We start from the raw sequence: 19,887 nt of genomic DNA, 5'->3' as shown, positions 1-19,887 counted from the left end.
ATTAGAGGGTACTATTTCTACTTATAAAAATGAATTTTCTGTGAAACGTTATGCCATTTTATACCACTAGCATCCTCCTACATCTTGTGTTACTGCATCTTCTTGATTGCATCATTTTCTTTTGTGCTTGACCTAATCTTGTATTTTATTGTTCATCAAGTCCCCTGAGTATACAAAATCACTGTTGCTTGTAAGCACCCACTTTGAATAATCTGGTAACAAAATTAAGAGTGATTAAGTACTATAAAGGAGGAAAACCAGTGATGATTACGGCTTGCCAGTCAGGCACATTTCATTCTACCACAGCCTGATCTTGAAGAACAAGATCAAAGTTACAAAAGCTGTGAAAGGATCTCTTCATGGAAGGTAGCAAAACTAACAAAAGAAACTTCCAATGACCTGCAATGAAGACTAGACACAGAAGTGTATTTCTCTCTGCACCAAAATGATCATGGCCAAAGCAAAAAGTTTGTGATGCTAAACAGAATTTGGCCCAATTTCAATGTTGGATTTACTGTCAGCTCTATATGGTTTCAATAATTTCAGAATCATTATTCACTATATAATATTAAGTGCTGAAAATGCCAGAGCTGATATGAAGACAGATGAAGAACTCTTGGAAACTCTAGGTAATCTGATTGCCATAGAAAATATTCAAAATGGATAAGACCTACCTATTCTGGAAATAGATGCTTTAAAGGACTTTTATCCATAAAGAGTCAAAGTCAATGCCAGGTTTGAGGACTTTTAAGAATAGAATAATAGTGTTGCTTGGGGCAATGTCACAGGCTACAAATGGAAATCCTTTGTAATCTGGCACAGTGAGAACCCCTGGTCTTTTAAGCAAATCAATGAGCATGTACTGCCTTGCCCTACAGAAGCAATAAGTCATGGATGACTTAGCTCCTCTTGCAGGGTTCCCTCCTGAATTGCTGTGCCAGCAAAATGGAGTACTGTTTGGAGAAAAACAACTTTTTGAGATTTTGGTGATTCTTGATAATGCTCCAAGACAAGGTCTTTTAATTGGTGATCTTTATCTTAATGTTAAAGTGGTGTTTCTCCCTCCAAATACCACCTCTTTGATTCTTCCAATGCGTCACAGAATTATAGCAGATTTTAAGGCCTGCTATCTAAGAAGTCCTTTGCCAAATTATTGCTGCAATTGAAGGAGCCACTGAGAAGACACTGATGCCATTCTGAAATATTACAACATATATGAAGGAATCAAGAACCTAACTTGGGCTTGAGGTGATGTCATGCAGGAATGTACCTGTGACATTGTGAATAAAACACTCAAGAGGTTCCTCCATGACTTGAAAGATTTTTCCAAGGAGGGAAGGTCCGAAATGCAACAAGGCTGTGGTTGACATTGAAAACTTTAACCTGGGTGTGGATGAGACTGACATTGAGGAATTCCTAAAGATGGTTTCTGAGAATTTGGAGTAACTACAGGAACACAGAACTGAAGAAGAGGTAAGAGAAAAGAAAACTTCAGGAGAAGGAAAAGAAGAAAATCCCCCAGCAAATAAAGTGTTCAGGTTTTAGCAGAAGCTTTTACAGACATCAACAACTCATTAAAATATTTGAAAACATGGTCCCCAACACCAAAATGTTTCATTAATAGAGAGGCATGTTTATCCAATTTGTTGACCTACAATTTCCTCAGGATTCTTATAATCTTTTCTAAAATGTTTGTGACATTAGTTGTAATGTCCTGACTTTCTTTCCTTATATGGAGCGTTACCTCTTCTTCTCTTGGTTACTCTAGCTAACAGTCTGCCAGTTTTCTTGACCATTTCAAAGAACCAAAATTTTTTTTTTACTCTCCCTATTTTTTTCATCTCTAGATTTTATATCTATTTATTTTCTTGGATTCATTTTGTTCTTTTATTTTTAGTTCTTTTAGGTTTAATGTTATGTTTTTCATTTGAGATCTTTCTTTTTTGCTTTTTTTAAAATATGGTTTCTAATTGATTTTAGAGAATGAAGAAGGGAGAGGGAGAGAGACAATCATCAATGAGAGAGAAACTTCGATCAGCTGCCTCCTGCATGCTCCCCACCATGGATTTAAGTCTGCAATCCAGGCATGTGCCCTGACCGGGAATTGAAACAGTGACCCGTTGGTGAATGGGATGGCACTGAACCAACTGAGCCACACAAGCCATGGTTCTTTGTTTTTTAATGTATGTGTTTACAGCTAAATTTTTTCCTCATAGCCCAAATTTTGGTGGATCCCATAAGTTTGGGTATGTTCTATTTTAATTTTCATTTTTCTGAAGGTACTTTCTAATTTCCTTTTCACTTCTTTGGTTTCATTAATATTTAAGAGTATATTGTTGAAGTATCACAGTCATGTGAATTTTCAAAAATGTCTTCTCTCATTAATTAGTAGTTTCATTCCATTGGCATTAGAAAAGATACTTCGTATAATTTCAATATTTTCAAAGTTGTGAGACTTGTTTTGTAGCCTAACAGGTGGTCTGTACTGGAGAATGTTTATGTACTCTTGAAGAGAATGTGGTATATTTTGTTCTTATTGCATGGGATATTCCATGTATAGTTATATAATAGTGCTAACAAGCAAATCTATGATAAAAAAATGATAAGAAAGCAACAAACCATCTTTCCTAAAACTATTGATAAAGACAAAATTGATTTCCAATTTAACTTTTAAGAATTTCTGTATTTTTCCAAGCATTCACTGGAGTGACTCAAACAATGTTTATTCTCAAAAATTTTTTAAATTAATTGGATTTCAAGGAGTAAGGTAATAAAAACACAAAAACAGCATTAATTTTATCTGTTTCTTGTCAATGCCATTTGGACTAAAAATACCATGTCTTAAAAAAATAAAACACACCACAATTTACCAATTTTTTTCATGCTATATTCTTAAATTTGTGTTTGTATTTAGGTAGTATGCCCACAAATTATTAATTGAAATGATCAAAAGGATGGAGAAATAACTTAAGCAATACTGTGTTGTTGTTGTTGTTGTTTTTGTATTTAGTATCCGGAGAGGATATCTTTAGAGGCATTTTCAGTTGTTATGACACAGCTGATTGGAGTTAATCTGGGATTAAGATATGATGACATCTATAATTGTTACTGTCCAGGAATTGCATGCATTATGAATCCTCAAGCAATGTAAGGCGTTGTTTCTATAAACTCTATGTAGTTTTTGGTGAAATGTTTGTAGTAGTATTTAATGTATAATTGCTTGCAATATAACTAATGGGTAAGAAGATTTTAATTAAATAGATATGTTGTTGTTTAAAGATTATTAAATATCACTAGGATTTGATATTGTAGAAAATGTGCTTAATATTTCTATATTCAATGTGACAGTCCACAGAGGAAGTATTTGTTGTTAGTGACTTTCTGGGGCTTACTATAGTCTTGAAGTGAAATTTATTTATTCATTTTGAAAATGTAATGAGCAGTGACTGTGTTGCAGGATTGTGTGCTTGCCTTACCAATGGTTAACAAGGTAAGTAAGTCCTAAATATCTTATATTAGTGCATCAGGGAGAGGAAAGAAAAAAGTGGCCATAGAATAAACAAAATATAAACATCTTGCGATAGATGCCCAGAAGGAGGTAAATAGGGAATACATGGGAAAAGGAAACTTGCTAATAACGTGGCCTAAGAATTAATTCTGTAGGAGCTTGAAGAGAAGAAATGAATCTATTCATTTAAAGAACTTACTGAATACCATTCAGGGAGGGCAGGCAAGTGACACTTGGATGGCAACAAGCTTGAGAAACTCAACAGACTGTTATGAGGAAATTGAGAGGGTAAGGGGATAACAATGAAAACCAAGAGACATAGCTTGGACTATAAGGACATATATACAAGGAAAATAAAGTGAAATGCAAGGAGGCTAAAGAACACTAAGTCAGGGGAAGAAGTTCAGGAGTAACTAACATAGGGTATGTAGGAAAGAGCCTGATCGTGTAATCATGATGTGAGAGGTGGGATTTTATGATCAATGTAGCAAACCACATTTTAAATTGATTTATACAGTATGGCTAATAAAAATTATCTTAAAATGAATGAATAATACATCAGAGGGAAAATATTATAATAACATTGGGGAGATGATTCTCTTAATTACAGCAATTTATTAAGATTGAGAGAAATGGAAATGGCAAGAATTGTTTGTACATGTTTGGCTATCACAACAGATATTGAAAAAGGCAAATGTTTTAGGAAAGGAGAAATTGGGAAATCTTGAGGCAGTTTTAAATGTTATATTGGGGGCTCTGAGTCATTTATTAGAGTTAAGTGCACAGTTATATAATCAGGATCTCTGAGGGCAAGGGATCTAGAGTGTGTGAGCCATCAGCAATTGTTGGGAATTAAAACCCTGGACAGATCAATTTGAAAGGAGTTGAAACTAGTGAAAGAGGTGCCCTAAGATATAGCTTTGTGGGCTTGTCATAGAAAGGAAGGCAGTATTAGAATTAGAGAGGATGGCTCCATACCTAGGACATAGTATTTTCTTAAAATACTATGTTTTAAGAAAAGGGAGAAGATGGAAGTCGGATGGTAATTTAGTCCCCCCAAGTCTCTGACAAAATAAAGAGTAAAAGGAAAACAAGCAAAAAAGCAAAAGCATATTCTACATTTCCCAAACTGGAACACACCAAAGATACCAACAGGTGGGTTCAATTCACTAACAAAATAAGACGCTCATGAAGTAAGTGCAGGAGGAAATAAAATTAACAAAGGGATGCCACTCATTTGTGGAATATAATGAACAACATAAACTGATGAACAAAAACAGATCCAGAGACAGAGAAACATCGATCAGACCCTCAAACCTCAGAGGGAAGGCAGGGGAGTGTGGGGGGAATGGGGGGAGATCAACCACCGGACATGTATACATGCATATAAGCCTAACCAATGGACACAGAGACTAGGAGGGTGAGGACACGAGCAGGGGGCGGGGGCAAAGGGGGTAATGGGGGGATAAGGACACATATGTAATACCTTAATCAATAAAGAATTAAAATAAATTAACACAGTGGGGCCTCCAAAAATCTCACAGACCTGGGAGCTCAGAAATCATTGACTCATCTACTTAAATAGAACTTTTGTGTGTCAAGCACTGTTGTGTTTTAATATATTCTAACTCATGTCACTTTAACTTCCTCTACTTGCTAGAATTCTATATTATAAATTTATATTTATAATATAAATGAACTCATTGCTTACATTTTCTATGACTTGTATTAAAAATCAAAGCACTCTCCCCCTCCTTCTTGTTTTTCTCTGACTGAAGTTGTACAGAATTAGTAGTGCTATATTGAGGAGTATTACTTTGATAGTGATTTTACTCCATTTATCTGAAGAATATAATTTAATTTTAGACGTTCCCGTGGTGTAAAGTTGTTTAGCAGTTGCAGCGTGGATGAATTTAAACGTGTAGTTTCACAGCCTGAATTTGAATGTCTTCAGAATCAAACCATTTCCAAAGTGGTGGTCCAAGGAAGAAAAGCAACATGTGGCAATCGAATTGTGGAAGCGGGAGAGCAATGTGATTGTGGCACTGAAGAGGTTAGTGTCAGTCATTAATGGCATAGCTGAAGACTTGTTTTTCCGCTTATCAGATAGTGCTATAAATAGAGATGTGCAACACAAGGGAAGGGCTTTTTGTCAAATGTTGCACCATTTCATCAACTAAGACATGGAGATATTGGGCATGTGAGGATGGACTCTTCCTGATTTTGAAACATTGGAAGAATTTAAGTATGGAGTAAGTGTAGCATGGATTCAATACAATTTTGTTCATTGTGCAACCATTAGTAGCAACACTCACCTTTCTGTTTCATAAAACTAGCACCCTCAATAATAGTCACCTAAATCATCTCCTGAATTCTTCCCAAGTGAGTATTGGTTCCCAAAGTTATACAGTGTGTGTTGTTTACCTCCTCACCGCTTAATTTCAGACCTTGCATCTGGGGAACTTCATTTATTTTAATTTGGTTGAACAGAACTGAATAAATCATAATGCATCATTCACTATCATTGTATTTATTTCTTTCAATTGTGCTTGGTAAGATAATTAATTAATCAGTGAATTTTGTTGTGACTGTCTTCGTGTGCTTAGCCATTGTGATGTTGTGAATGATATAGATTTTCTAGGAAATATGAAGGTTCTAATTATTAGGAAAAAAATTTTGTATAACTTGATTGCATTACAAATGTAAGCAAATGACTCAAAATCTCTGTATTTTTATTAATATTGATTGTCTGACCTCTTAGCACTTGAGAAATTATATTGATACCTCTAGCGATACAGTTGTACTTGCCTACTTCTCACTAGAATTTATTCAATTCATTCTTTGTATTTTGAAGTTGTTTTATATGGTGAAAATTTATTTACACCTAGGGGCCCAATGCACAAATTCATGCATCTTGAAAGGAACTGTGGGCAGGGAGGCTACGGTGGGCACTGGGGCAGGTCTCGGCCTGTCCTCCATGCCCCTGCCTGGACCCTCTGGCATTGGACACTGGTCCCCTGTCTTCTGTTAGCCCTACTCCCGCCTACACCACTCCCACGTGCTGATGGCACAGAGCAATTGGTGCTCTGTGGGAGCGAGCGGCGGGTGCTACCCCAGTCACCCCTCAGGAGCAGGGGGAAAGGGAGAAGCCCTCATGGGCCATTAGGTCCGGCAACCGCTGCTTGCTCCCACTGATGGTGCCGAGTGATCGGGACTCGCGCTGGGCACTGGCAGTGGGTGCGAGCAGCGGCTCTGATGCCGGCTGTGATTGGGATGCAGGGCAGGACCACAGCTCGTGGGAGCAAATGATTTTCAATATCCACCAGAGGCTTTCCCCAATGACAGCAACTGGGGCTGCACCTTGGTCTGGTGCCCCTCCCCTGTCCACCTGCTCCACCACCCCGCCACAGCCAATGCCCGTCTTGTTCCGCACATACCCCTGGTGGTCAGTGCACGTCATAGCAACCGATTGTTTGGTTGTTCGGTTTTTCTGGTTGTTTCGCCATTTGGTCTATTTGCATATTGGCCTTTTATTATATAGGATTGTAGAAGGCTCATATGTATGCTGTTTCTCCAGTAAACTAAGTTTTCTTGGCTTGAGATGAGTTTTGTAGGGAGGGATTCTAGTGATCTTGTCATTTAGGTAAACAGTAAGTGGGCTACTTCTGGTTTTGTTTGTCTCTTTGTTTTTATAGATGGACAGTCTCCTATTTGTGGTGTTGATCCATGTAAGAGGCCCTTTGGGTTATATGGAACTTTTGGGGGGTTTTCTCACCCAATTGATTTGCATCCTACATAATAAAAGCCTAATATGCTAAGTGTCCAGACATCAGCTTGGCCATTCAACCAATCAAAGTATAATATGCTAATGACATGCTAAGGCTGTTCAACCGCTTGCTATGACATGTATGCACTGACCACTGGGGGCAGACACTGCTGGGGTCAGGCTGATTGGGACTGAGTGAGATGGGCTGGACATGCCCTGGATCCCACCCATAGTCCCTCCACGGCTGGCCAACTTCCTGCATCCCTCCCCAACCCCGATCATGCACCGGTGGGGTCCCTCAGCCTGGCCTGCGCCCTCTCACAATCTGGGCTGAGGATCCTCTCACCCCTACCCTGAGTGCAGAATTTCGTGCACCGGGCCTCTAGTTGTTTTATAAAGAGGACTGTAAACAGAATGGGTATGTTTGAACACTGATTTGTTCCATTTATGTATACATTTATAGGTTTATTCTTGTATGTGCCACCACTAGAGATCAAACCTGCAACCTTATTGTATCTGGAAAACATTGGAACCATCTGAGTAACCCAGACAGGGCCCCTTTTCTAGTTCTTTAAGATGGAATGCTAAGTTGTTTAATTGGGATTTCACTTGTTTCTTGAGATAGGCCTTTACTGACATAATTTCCCTCTTATTACTGCCTTCTCTAACTTTTTTTTTTCTCATTCCCTTGACTCCCAATCAACTTTTTGACACCATCACACCATCACCCCATCACACCAGAGGTGAATGTCTGATCTCTACCTATGAATGTGTTTCTATTTTGCTTAGTAGCTCAGTTTGTTCATTTATTTTCACATATGAGTGAAATTATATGGTATTGTCTTTCTCTCACTGTCTTATTTCATTTAGTACTATGTTCTCCAGGTCCATAGGTAAAATTTTCTTTCATTTGGAGCTAAGCAAATAATGACAACAATTTTCTCTGAAACATTTCTTATAATACCAAAATATTATAATTTAGAAACTTCTATTTTGTCACTATCATAACTCGTTATACATTTGCAAATTTATTTCCTGAGAAGACTTGATATGGAAATGTACTTATAATGTACAAATAAAAAATGTAAATGTAGAAAATCATTGTGTATGTATCCTATCTAATAAAAGAGTAATATGCAAATTGACCATCACTCCAACACACAAGTTGGCCTCCTCCATGTGGTCAAAGATGGCTGCCCCCATATGTACACAAATGGCTGCCACAAGATGGCCAGCAGGGGAGGGCAGTTGGGAGGGACCAGGCCTGCAAGGGAGGGCAGTTGGGGGCAAACAGGCTGGCAGGGGAGTGGTTAGGGGGTGATAACGCTGGCATGCAGAAGCGGTTAGGGGCAATCAGGAAGGCAGGCAGGCGAGCAGTTGGGAGCCAGCAGTCTTGGATTGTGAGAGGGATCCCAGATTGGAGAGGGTGCATGCTGGGCTGAGGGACTCCCCCCGCCCCCGTGCACAAATTTTGTGCACCCGGCCTCTAGTATGATTATAAAACCAAAGGGGATTGAAAATTAATTGCAAAGAATAATTAACAGTTCAATTTCTTGAGCATGGAATTATGCATAATTTAATACCACTCTTTTCTATACGGAAAATACCATAATTTCAAATGAAGCAGTACTATAAATAAATACAGAAGTAAACATTATACTCTAATTCTATTTAACTTAGAAACAAACATTAGTTTATTTTGACAAATAAAATTATCTATTTGATGGCAAATTCTAATTATTTAATTTGATTGTATTTGCTTTCAGGAATGTGATTTTAAAAAATGCTGTTTTACTGAAAATTGTACATTCATTAAATTTGCAGAATGTGGCAATGGACCATGCTGTGACAAAAAAACTTGTCTGGTAAGCTTTCTAAATATAACTGTTTCACCTCATGAAAATGTTGTGTTCTTGTGCATTCTTTCTACTTTAGTTTTTAAAAAACTTGTTTGTACACATCTTTCACATAAGCTACTTTTTTGTACCCTATTCACACACTGTTGGTTTTAGAATTTAGATGATGTCTTTAGGTCTTTTTCTCCATACTATTTAGCTCCACTACTCACTGTATTGTTTCAATTTCTACTCAAGATCCATCTAGCTACTGCACTAAATGCCAATTCCAGATTATTTGGGTGGGATGAATTCCTCGTGGTGCTACCTGAGTGAAGCTCTTCATCATGAAACAACTTACGACAAAATTATAAATGAGCAGCTAACACACAGTTGACATGCAATGCTCCAATAAAAGACAGTACTTTTAAAAATCTGATTTTGAAAATACTAGAAAAAGGAATCCATGTAGAATATGTAGCATATAAAATAGTGAAGTTTGCCTTGGTCAAGGACTCCTAGTCTTGAAGTGGAGGATTGAATTGACTTCCCTTGGGAAGTTTTCCATTCACGTTTTTCTCTGTAGCCACATCTGAGAGGGGATTGGTTAGGATTTGTCTTCTGTGGTTTGCATCATTATAGCACCTCATTTAGTGTCCCTTTCAGGAGTCTATAACAAATATAAAAGTGATTAAAGAGAGGTATTTTCTGTTTCAATGAAATCTCTCACAACATTATTCTGCTTTGTTCTATATGTGTTCATTTTCACTCTGTGGGCTAGTAATTAGAACCAATGGCCAGTTATATTTAAGGCACATGAGTATATAGAGGCAGGGCTTCTACTTCTTAGCAGTAAATCTTGTTGCTTTTCTTTTCATTAGAGCTCTCATGTTGACCTTTGTCTCCAAACCAGTGCAATACAGCTTTTTTAAACAGTCCATTGCCATTGACCTACATCCCAAGTTCTTTAAAATGGAGATAATCACTACATTTGATTGCGTGAAAATTCACGGTACAAGTTGCTAGGGAGAGCTTTAGGGCAAGAGCTAAAAGTACTTTGTTCGTTTACATTAATTTTATGTGTGTTAGAAAATAGAACTTTGCTTTTGCTCTCATTTAAGACTGCTCTCCTTTATTGGCCATAAGTGTAAAAGTCTTCCTATTTTCTTCTCTTCTACTTTCAAGTAGGCTAATTTACACCAATACATTTTCAAAATTTAGCAATTTTATCTAATATTTAATAAATGACATTTCTATTTAAATAGAAATAAATCCAAGTGCAAAGATATGGAAGACAATAATTTAACCAGCTGTTTTACTGAAACATAGCAATGAATAACTTGTTTCTAACCAGTACACAGACATTTCTATGTGAAATTAAAAAAAATTAATTGGCACTCTTAAATACACATCATGTAGTGGTCAGTTGTATCTTAAATACACATTATGTAGTGGTCAGTTGTATCTTTTTTTAAAAATTGCACAAAATGATGTTTATTATAAATTTTTTATATATACTTGATCTGTGAAATTTTAAAAGATATGAGCATTCTATCTATATGTGGACTTTAGATTGAAGCTTACAAAAATTTGAAATAAAACTTGCTTCTAATACTATTTTTTCCATTCCTTAGATATAGTATAATTTTAATGTCATAGTGGAACAACAAAGTTATCTAGTGAAAACTTCTAGATACACAGCTTTTGTTATTTATATATCAAGGGACTAAAATATCATTTGACATTATATGACTTTACTTTTGAGAAGAATAAGCTGAAGAGTTCTTTAATTTTCTAAATAGTGGTTAAAAAGAAAACTATCAACATATTCTGGAATTTGTTTTATAATGAAAATAAATCAAACCATAACCAACACTTAGCACTTTAGTATTTTATTCTATTACTAGGGGCCCAGTGCAGAAATATGTGCATCTTGAAAGGAACTGTGGGCCCCGAGGCTACAGTGGGTACAGGGGAGGGTCTCAGCCCATCCTCTGTGCTCCAGCCCAGTCCCCTGTCTGCTGGCAACCCCGCTCCCATGGGCTGATGGTGCTGGCCAGGCTCGCTCCTGCTGATGGTGTGGAACGATTGGGGCTGGTGCCAGCATTGGGTGCAAGTAGTGGCTGTGGCACTGGCAGCGGGTATGAGGAGGCCTGGCACCAGCATTGGGAGTGAGTAAAGGCTCCTGCACTGGCAGCAGGTGTGAGGGGTCCAGTGCTGACAGCAGGTGTGAGCGCTGGGTGGGGCTGTGGCGCCTGGATGTAAAGAATTTTCAGTAAACACCAGAGGCTCGCTTCAATGACAGCAACTGGCACCTCACCTGGTATGGTGTCCCCACCCACCTGCTCCACAATCGCCCTGTGGCCGACACCCACCATGTTTCGTGCATGAGCCCTGGTGGTCAGTGCATATCAGAGCGACTGGTTCAGTTGTCTGTTCTGCTGTTCAGTCTATTTGCATATTAGGGGTTTATATAGAGTAATCAGCGAGAGTTTGAATTTAATTCCATTCATCACCAGTTTCAGATGTAGAGCAAAGTGGTCAGACAACCATGCACTTCACAGAGTGGACTCCTTGTGGCCCACCTGCCCCCATACCCAGTTTTCTCCATATGTTTTACTATATTCCTCGTGCTGCAAACTGCATCTCTGTGGCTATTCTGCAGCTACCAATTTGTACTGTTTAATCCCTTCACCTTTTCTACCCCGTGCCCAGCCCCTCTCCCCTCTGACAGCTGTCAGTCTGTATTTATGAGTCTGTTCCTATTTTGTTTGTTTCTTTAATTTGTTCATTAGATTTCACATGCAAATATGTGAAATCATATGGTATTTGTCTTTCTTTGACTGGCTTATTTCAATTAGCATAATACTGCCTAGGTCCAAGCTTGGTGTCACAAAAGGTTGTGTCTTGATAATGGCCAAGCAAAGGAAAACAAATACTTATAAAGCTTAGGTAAAGATGAGTCTTAGTTAGTGCTCAGGTGACTATTTCAAACAGGAACAATAGAATTCTTATTCTATACATCTATTGCATATCCTTGCAATTTTGTTGACAGTTTTCTGCATGTGTAACAGAGATAGCTCATTGTGCTTCCTGGCTGTCTAGTCCACAGTACAATATTTCAGAAGAGTAGAGAGATCCTTTCTTTCCCAACATCTGTCTCTATGCTTAATAGAAGAAAACGTGACTGATCCTGCTAGATTAAATTTCCTCCACTGTTCCATTCCCTGTGTCTATGGAGAAGTGTTCTGACTATCATCCTGAGTCAGAGCAGATTCAAAATTCATAATCTCTCGTGGTAGAGATGGGGTACATTCTTAAAGGAAAATTTCTTGAAATGAGAATGATATCAATTCAGAAATATTTTAGAAATATGATTAAGACTAGAATCAGGATTAGGACAGAATTTCAGGAGTCTAATTAGTCCCCAAGAACCCAAAGTTGAAAAACAATTATGCGAATCTTGATATTAGATATTTTCTATTGATCTTGAAGTAAGTATTTAGTATAACCACAGCATTACAACTATGAACGCTTTCACTAACTAGGTCCTTTTTAAAAATTGAGGTGAAAATTGATGGACATTTGGGTTCTTTGTGATTTAGTTCTCTAGAACTTTTAAGTAAATTTATAATTTTATTTAATTAGCTAAAGATGTAATAGAATCTAAATCATAGTTACAAACACAATGTTCTCACTTAATCTTTTTACATTTTTGGTTGATACTTGACAAATGTTATTTGTTTCAATAATCGTATCTAATAATAGAGTAACATGTAAATTACCATCACTCCGCTACGCCCATGATTGGGCGGCGGGAGGATGTGGGGCGGTACTCGGGGTGGCCTATCCGGCCATTGAGAGGCACGGATCCGCTGCCACTGAGGGGGGCTACCCTGCTGTTGAGAGGCGCAGGGGGCGGGACGCCTGCCCCCTGTGCCCCTCAACGGCCAGATCCGCGGCCACTGAGGGTGCCTGCCGCGGACACCCAGCTGTGCCTCTCAACGGCAGGGTAGCCAGGTGTCCGCCACAGCCCCCCTCAGCGGCTGTTGAGAGGCGCAGGGGGCGGGAGTCCCACCCCCTGTGCCTCTCAACAGCAGGGTAGCCCCCCTTAGCGGCCGCAGACCATCTAAAGTGGGGGAGCTGGGTGCCTGTCTGCTCCGGCACCAGGCTGAGCCAGAGGCTTCTGAAAGGCCTGGTCCACCAGCGGACAGGCACCCAGCTCCACCGCGAAAAGCGAAAGCATGTAGGGGACCCTACACGTGCATGATTCAATCATGCACTGGGCCTCTAGTCCTATATAATAAAGAAGTAATACTCAAATTGACCATCACTCCAACACACAAGATGGCCACCCCCATGTGGACACAAGATGGCTGCCACAAGATGGCCAGCAGGGGAGAGCAGTGGTGGGTGACCAGGACAGCAGGGGAGGGCAGTTGGGAGCGAACAGGCTTGCAAGGGAGGAAATTTGGGGTCAATCAGGCCTGCAGGCGAGGGCATTTAGGGGTGACTGGGCCAGCAGAGGAGAGCAGTAGGAGGATGAGGCCTGCAGGTAAGGGCATGTGAGGGCAGCCACGCCAGCAAGGGGAAGGGGGCCAGTTGTGGGAGACCAGGCCTGCAGGGGAGGGTAGTTGGGGGCAACCAGGCCAGCAGGGGAGGGCAGTTAGGGGTGACCAAGCTTACAGGGGAAGGCAGTTAGGGGTGACCAGGCCAGCAGGGGAGGGCAGTTGGGGGCATCCAGGCCTGTATGGGAGGACAGTTAGGGTTGACCATGCCAGCAGGGGAGGACAGATAGGAATGACCAGGCTGGCAGGGGAGGGCAGTTAGCAGCAATCGGGCTAGCAGGGGAGGACAGTTAGGGGTGACCAGGCCAGCAGGGGAGGGCAATTAGGGGCAATTGGGCAGGCAGGGGAGAAGTTAGGTGTTGATCAGGCTGGTAGGGGAGTGGCTAGGGGGTGATCAGTCTGGTGAGTGGAAATGGTTAGGGGCAATCACGCAGGTGAGCAGTTGGGAGCCAGCAGTCCTGGATTGTGAGAGGGATACCAGAACGGAGAGGGTGCAGGCTCGGCTGAGGTACACCTCCCCCTTGGTGCATGAATTTTGTGCACCAGGCCTCTAGTATATATATAAAAAAAGAAAGAAATCATCAGTGTCCTTTGTTTCAAATAGTTAGTTTCTTTTTTTTTTTCCAAACAGTTAGTTTCAATCATGAAACCTGAGCAATAACCTTGAAAAGACTTCATCCTAGAACCTCTGCTTTGATAACAGCCTCCTCCTGCCCCTTACTCTGTCACTGGAATCCACTTTTAATTTACCATTGTTCTCTCATTTGAAATTACTAGGAACAACGAGAGAGCTCAACATTACTTTAAAGTCAATGCAACATTTTCAGATGGAAAAAAAAGACACTGATTTATGTGTTTAACATTTCTGCTTCTTTCAGAACATCACATACATACTTGCTTCTGAATTTGGTGTTGGGTGTGAGAACATGATCTGATGCCATTATGTTCATGTTCAATTAAACTTCATGATAGGTTAGCATAGAATAAATTATTTCAAAAGTAGGGTATCCTGCTCAGTGGATAATATGCACAGTGGCGGTGCTTAATGTCAATAGCATCAGTCAGGAATCTGAGTTATACCGCTCCTGCTCCAGTACTCAATAGTATGTGATGTTTGACATTTCATTTAACCTCTCATGATTCTTAACTATAATGACAGTTTATGTAAATTATAATAGCAGATAATAATACCTTGTTTGGAGTAGTGTGGTAAGACTTGATGCATTGCCATGTGGGGATCACTTCAAATCATTTGAATAAAATGTATTACCCCTCTCCCCATTTTTTTCCTCACAGTTACTCCCAAGAGGACGTTTATGTCGGAAAAGCATTGATCCATGTGATTTTCCAGAATATTGCACTGGAACATCTGAGTTTTGTGTGCCAGACATGAAAGCTATTGATTTAGAACCATGTAACAATAAAACCGCCTTTTGCTATAAAGGGATATGTCGAGATCCAGCTAGACAGTGTGCGGAGTTATTTGGAAAATGTAATAGCTGTTTTTTTGTTTTTTTTCAGGGGTTCATTTTGGAACTGTGTTTTTCTAAAGTCAGCAACTCACCCTAAAATCCACATAAATATATTGTTTATTTAAATCCAAATTTGAAAATAAATTTGCAAATCCAAATACCTTTGAATTATGTCAAGAACAAAATGAGCTTAGTAAATATAAGACAAAGAGAATAGGACATTAGGCAAATTTCATGGGATTGGTATACAGGGAATAGATTATTAGAATTGTATATCAGAAAGTAAATGATTGACTTTTAAGTCATTTCTGCAAGATTATACCACTTCTCTTCTCTAGTGGGTAGCTTTTGGGAGTGTTTCTCATTCTGGAAGATCCAGTGGGAGACATCAAATACTTGTAGTAGATGGCATTGATTGGATTTTGCTGCTGTCTAGATGTCTCTGTATTAATATACCACACTTTAGTTTTAATTTTTGTAAGATGAGTAACTGGAAGTTTTTATTTTCAGTTGCTAAAGGTGGAACGTATCTATGTGCAGAAGAAGTGAATTTTCTATCAGATGACTTTGGAAACTGTCGTAGAGGGTATTGTGATTTTAGGTGTGTATTTTAAAACCTATCCATTTTCCAAATGCATGTATGTGTTTGTGTGTATGTGTTTTCTGCAATAAGTCACTTAATTCAAGTGCGAGATGAATTTAGTACATATGGATGAATTTATATGTTGCACTTAATAATATGGTGTATGCTCTGAGTAGCTTTGGTGTTATGTTCTGAGTAACGTTTTGAATTATTCACATATTTTAAATCATTATTTACCTAACAAATTGTGTACCAAAGTGACATATGGGGAATTTTCTCTCTCTGTTTTATATTGCCAGTGCCACTTTGTGTGCAAAGATAGTTTGTGAATGGACACATTCACGTATAGCGGAAACGAGAAATTTTGATGTTCAATACACTTACCTTAATGGCCATGTATGTATGTCAGCAGCTACAAGAAAGGGTTCAAAAGTCCCAGTTCCAGATATTACCTATGTAGCTGATGGTACTATTTGTGATGAAAATAAGGTAAATATAAATTTTACTTGATTCTATATATATGGTGTGTGTGTGAATGTCCGTGTGTGTAACTCCAAAAAAATGAACTAACACTAAGTTGACATTGATGTTAGAAATACCTTTCAAAGAATCTAAACTGGCCATCATTAACATGTTTCAATGAGCGCTTGCAAACATGCTGGAAACTAATGAAATGTTAGAGAGTTCCAGCAAGGAGACAAGAAGATGTAAAGAAGAATCACTTAGAAAATTTAGAATTGAAACATACAATAATCAATGTAGAGTGGGGCAAAAATAGGTTTATAGGTGTTTGTATGGAATGTAACACAATGATCCTATTAATAAAAGCCTAATATGCTCAGTGTCCAGTTGTCCGGTCATCTGTTCAACCAATCAAAGCATAATATGCTAATGATATGCTTAAGGCCATTCAACTGCTTGCTATGACATGCACTGACCACAGGGGGCAGACATTAGACCAGTCGACCAGTTGCTATGATGTGCACTGACCACTAAGGAGAAGACATTCCAACTGGTAGGCTATCTTGCTGCTGGGATCCGGCTCTTCGGGAGTGGGCAAGATGGGCTGGACATGCCCTGGTGCCCTCCCGCAATCCCTCTCCAGCTGGCCAACCTCCTGCATCCCTTCCCAGCCCCGATCATGCTCTGGTGATGTCCCTCAGACTGGCCTGAACCCTCTTGCAATCCAGGACCCCTCGAAGGATGTCAGAGAGCCTGTTTTGGTCCGATACCGCAGGCCAAGCCAAGAGATCTCCTGGTGCATAAATATGTGCACTGGGCTTCTAGTTAATAAATTATAATACAAAAATGAATTCTGTGCTTTCCTGTCTTCACAACTGTAAACATACTTGTGCCCCACCTTGTATATATAAATTCAATGATGGTCTCAGCAGCAGAATAGAATAGTGGGGACAACAGAAAAAAATCAGTGAAGCTAAAGATAGAACCCTAAAAAATACCCAAATTGAATAATAGAGTGAAAATAGGATTAAAAAATGAATAGAGCCTCAAGGACATGAGGAGTTTTAAGAAAATATATAACCCAAGACATTGGCATTCTAAAATGTAGGATAAAGAATTTAAGGTTGGAAAAGTATTTGAGGAAATAATGCCTGGAACATTTACAAATTTGGCAAAAAGCATAAGCCCACAGATGAAATAAACTGAAAGAGCATTATATAGGATCAATCCAGTGAAATCCATGGCAGGATACAGCATAATAAAATTTTGGAAAGTTAAAGACAAAGAAAGAGGATCTTAAAAGTAGTGAGAGTGAAATTATATCTTATGTACAGGAAAAACAGTTACAATAATGGAAATAAAACAATATAGGAACTAGACATACAAATGCTACTGAACATTGCCATTAAGTAGTGTTCTAACATCCTATATAATACTAGTGGCCTGGTGCATGAAATTCGTGCATGGAGGGGGTGGTTCCCTCAGCCCAGCCTGCATCCTCTCCAATCAGACATCCCTCTTGCAGTCTGGGACCGCTAACTCCTAACTGCTCCCCTACCTGTCTGCCTGATCACCCCTAACTGCGTCTGCCTACCTGATCACCCCTAGCTGCCCTTCCTTGCCGACCTGATCTCACCCCCAACTGCCCTCCCCTGCCAGCCTGGTTGCTGCCAACTGCCCTCCCCTGCCATCCTGGTTGCCCCCAACTGCCCTCCCCTGCCGGACTAATCTCGCCCCCAAAGGCCCTTCCTTGCCGGTCTGATCTTGCCCCCAATGGCCCTCCCATGCTGGTCTGATCTTGCCCCCAACTGTCCTCCCCTTGCTGGCCTGGTTGCCCCCAACTGCCCTCCCCTGCCCTCCTCTGCTGGCCAATTTGGTTCTAATTGGTCAGTTTATGTGCCAGTCAGTGTCAAAAAGCTCCACTTCCTAGGCAGCTATTGGATCCTCACAGTTGACCCAGAATTGATTCTAATTGGTCAGTTTCTATGCCAGGCAACATCAAAAGCTTCACCTCCTAAGCAGCCACTGCCTCCTCACAGTTGACCCAGATTTGGTTCTGATTGGCCAGTTTCTATGCCAATCAGCATCTCTGGGCCTATCAATGGGGCCTGATCAGAAAGGCAGGGCTGATCATCAGCCCTGGTGGAGGCTCAAAGAGAAATGGAGGCAGGCTGCTGGCCAGGTTTGGAGGGAAAGAGAGAGGCAAGTGCTGGTCTAAAGCTACCACAGATGCTACAGATCAGCCCCTGATTCTCTCTTCAGGTCTCTTTCTGAGCCTGATTCAAAGGCCCTTCAACAGTCACTGCTGGGTCACTAGTCCTACAGACTTCTGGTTGGTTAGCCTTTGGTCGTAATTAGTCATTACACCCTGGTTCTTTTTTATAGAGATAAGGCTAATATGAAATTCAACTGAACAGTGAAATGACTGGTCTCTATGATGTGCACTGACCACCAGGGGGCAGACACTCATTGCAGGAGCTTCCCCCTGGTGCTCAGTGTGCTCCCACAGGAGGAGCATCGCTCCTCCAGAAGCTGGGCTTAAGGCTGGTGAGTGCAGAGGTGGTGGTGAGAGCTTCTCTGGCCTCTGCTGCAGTGCTAAGGACTCTAACTGATGGCTTAGGCCCGCTCCTAGGGAGCGGGCCTAAAGCATCAGTCAGACATTCCCAGAGGGCTCCCAGACTGGGAGAGGGCGGAGGCTGGGCTGAGGGACCCCCTTCCCTGAGTGCACAAATTTCGTTTACCGGGCGTCTAGTCTTACATAATAATGGAATTCAGCTAATGTTCTGTGGGAATTGAATCTTGCATTTGAAAGTCCTCTGGTTTGTCCCAGCAGCACTATAAGGCTTTACAGAGTCCTCTTTTCTCTAGCAGTGGTTCTTTACCTGGGAAAGTCTGATCATTAGCCCATGCCCAACTGGGCAATATCCCCATGGAAGGAAAAGAAGAGAGAAAAGAAAAAGGAAAGGAAGGGAAAGAAGGGGAGGGATGGAGGGAGGAAGGAAGGGAGGGAAGAAGAAGGAAGGAAGAAAGGAAGGAAGGAAGGAAGGAAAGTAGGAAGGAAGGAAGGAAGGAAGGAAGGAAGGAAGGAAGGAAGGAAGGAAGGAAGGAAGGAAGGAGGGAAGGAAGGAATACTTTGACTTTACCTGCTTTGTTCAGCAGGAGCTTTAAGCTGCCATGAGTTTTTACTCCCACACTGTTTTGTATTAAAGAAAACTAATTGGCAGCTTTGTCTGTGTGACTGGGTTTGTCTCATGACAGTCTTCATTTTGAAAGCTGGCTTTCAGGCCATGAAACTTACAATAGTTTAATTGGATAATGCCTATTCTATGGCAGATCACTTGAGAAGCCTGAATTCTGTAGTCACCATTAATTCAGTTGCTTTAGAAAAAAATATACCTGCCCTAAACGGTTTGGCTCAGTGGATAGAGTGTCAGCCTGCGGACTCAAGGGTCCCAGGTTTGATTCTGGTCAAGGGCATGTACCTTGGTTGTGGGCACATCCCCAGTAGCGGGTGTGCCAGGAGGCAGCTGATCGATGTTTCTCTCTCATTGATGTTTCTAACTCTCTATCCCTCTCCCTTCCTCTCTGTAAATAATCAATAAAATATATTTTAAAAAAGAAAAAATATACCCTTCCAAATTTTGTCCCTGCGCTTAAAAAGTATTGTGCTGACTGCATTGTATCATTGAGTGG

The 19,887-nt window shown here is 40.4% G+C and overlaps 1 protein-coding gene across 2 annotated transcripts in view; it reads left to right on the top strand.

Moving 5' to 3' along the window:
• Positions 1-19,887, top strand: part of LOC103290323 (A disintegrin and metallopeptidase domain 3-like) — a 92,922-nt gene that overhangs the window by 52,222 nt on the left and 20,813 nt on the right. Inside the window, exons 11-16 of one of the 2 annotated variants that reach the window (XM_054720315.1) lie at positions 3,011-3,147; positions 5,375-5,561; positions 9,041-9,139; positions 14,974-15,169; positions 15,660-15,750; positions 16,032-16,221. In XM_054720315.1, coding sequence (XP_054576290.1) covers positions 3,011-3,147; positions 5,375-5,561; positions 9,041-9,139; positions 14,974-15,169; positions 15,660-15,750; positions 16,032-16,221 — 900 coding nt within the window. The remainder of the gene's footprint in view (positions 1-3,010; positions 3,148-5,374; positions 5,562-9,040; positions 9,140-14,973; positions 15,170-15,659; positions 15,751-16,031; positions 16,222-19,887) is intronic. The other variant, XM_054720316.1, reaches the window with a different exon arrangement.

Source organism: Eptesicus fuscus, chromosome 8 (assembly GCF_027574615.1).
Source record: "Eptesicus fuscus isolate TK198812 chromosome 8, DD_ASM_mEF_20220401, whole genome shotgun sequence".
Lineage (NCBI taxonomy): Eukaryota > Metazoa > Chordata > Mammalia > Chiroptera > Vespertilionidae > Eptesicus > Eptesicus fuscus.
The sequence above is the reverse complement of the archived record's forward strand: the minus strand, read 5'-3'. Positions and strand labels throughout refer to the sequence as shown.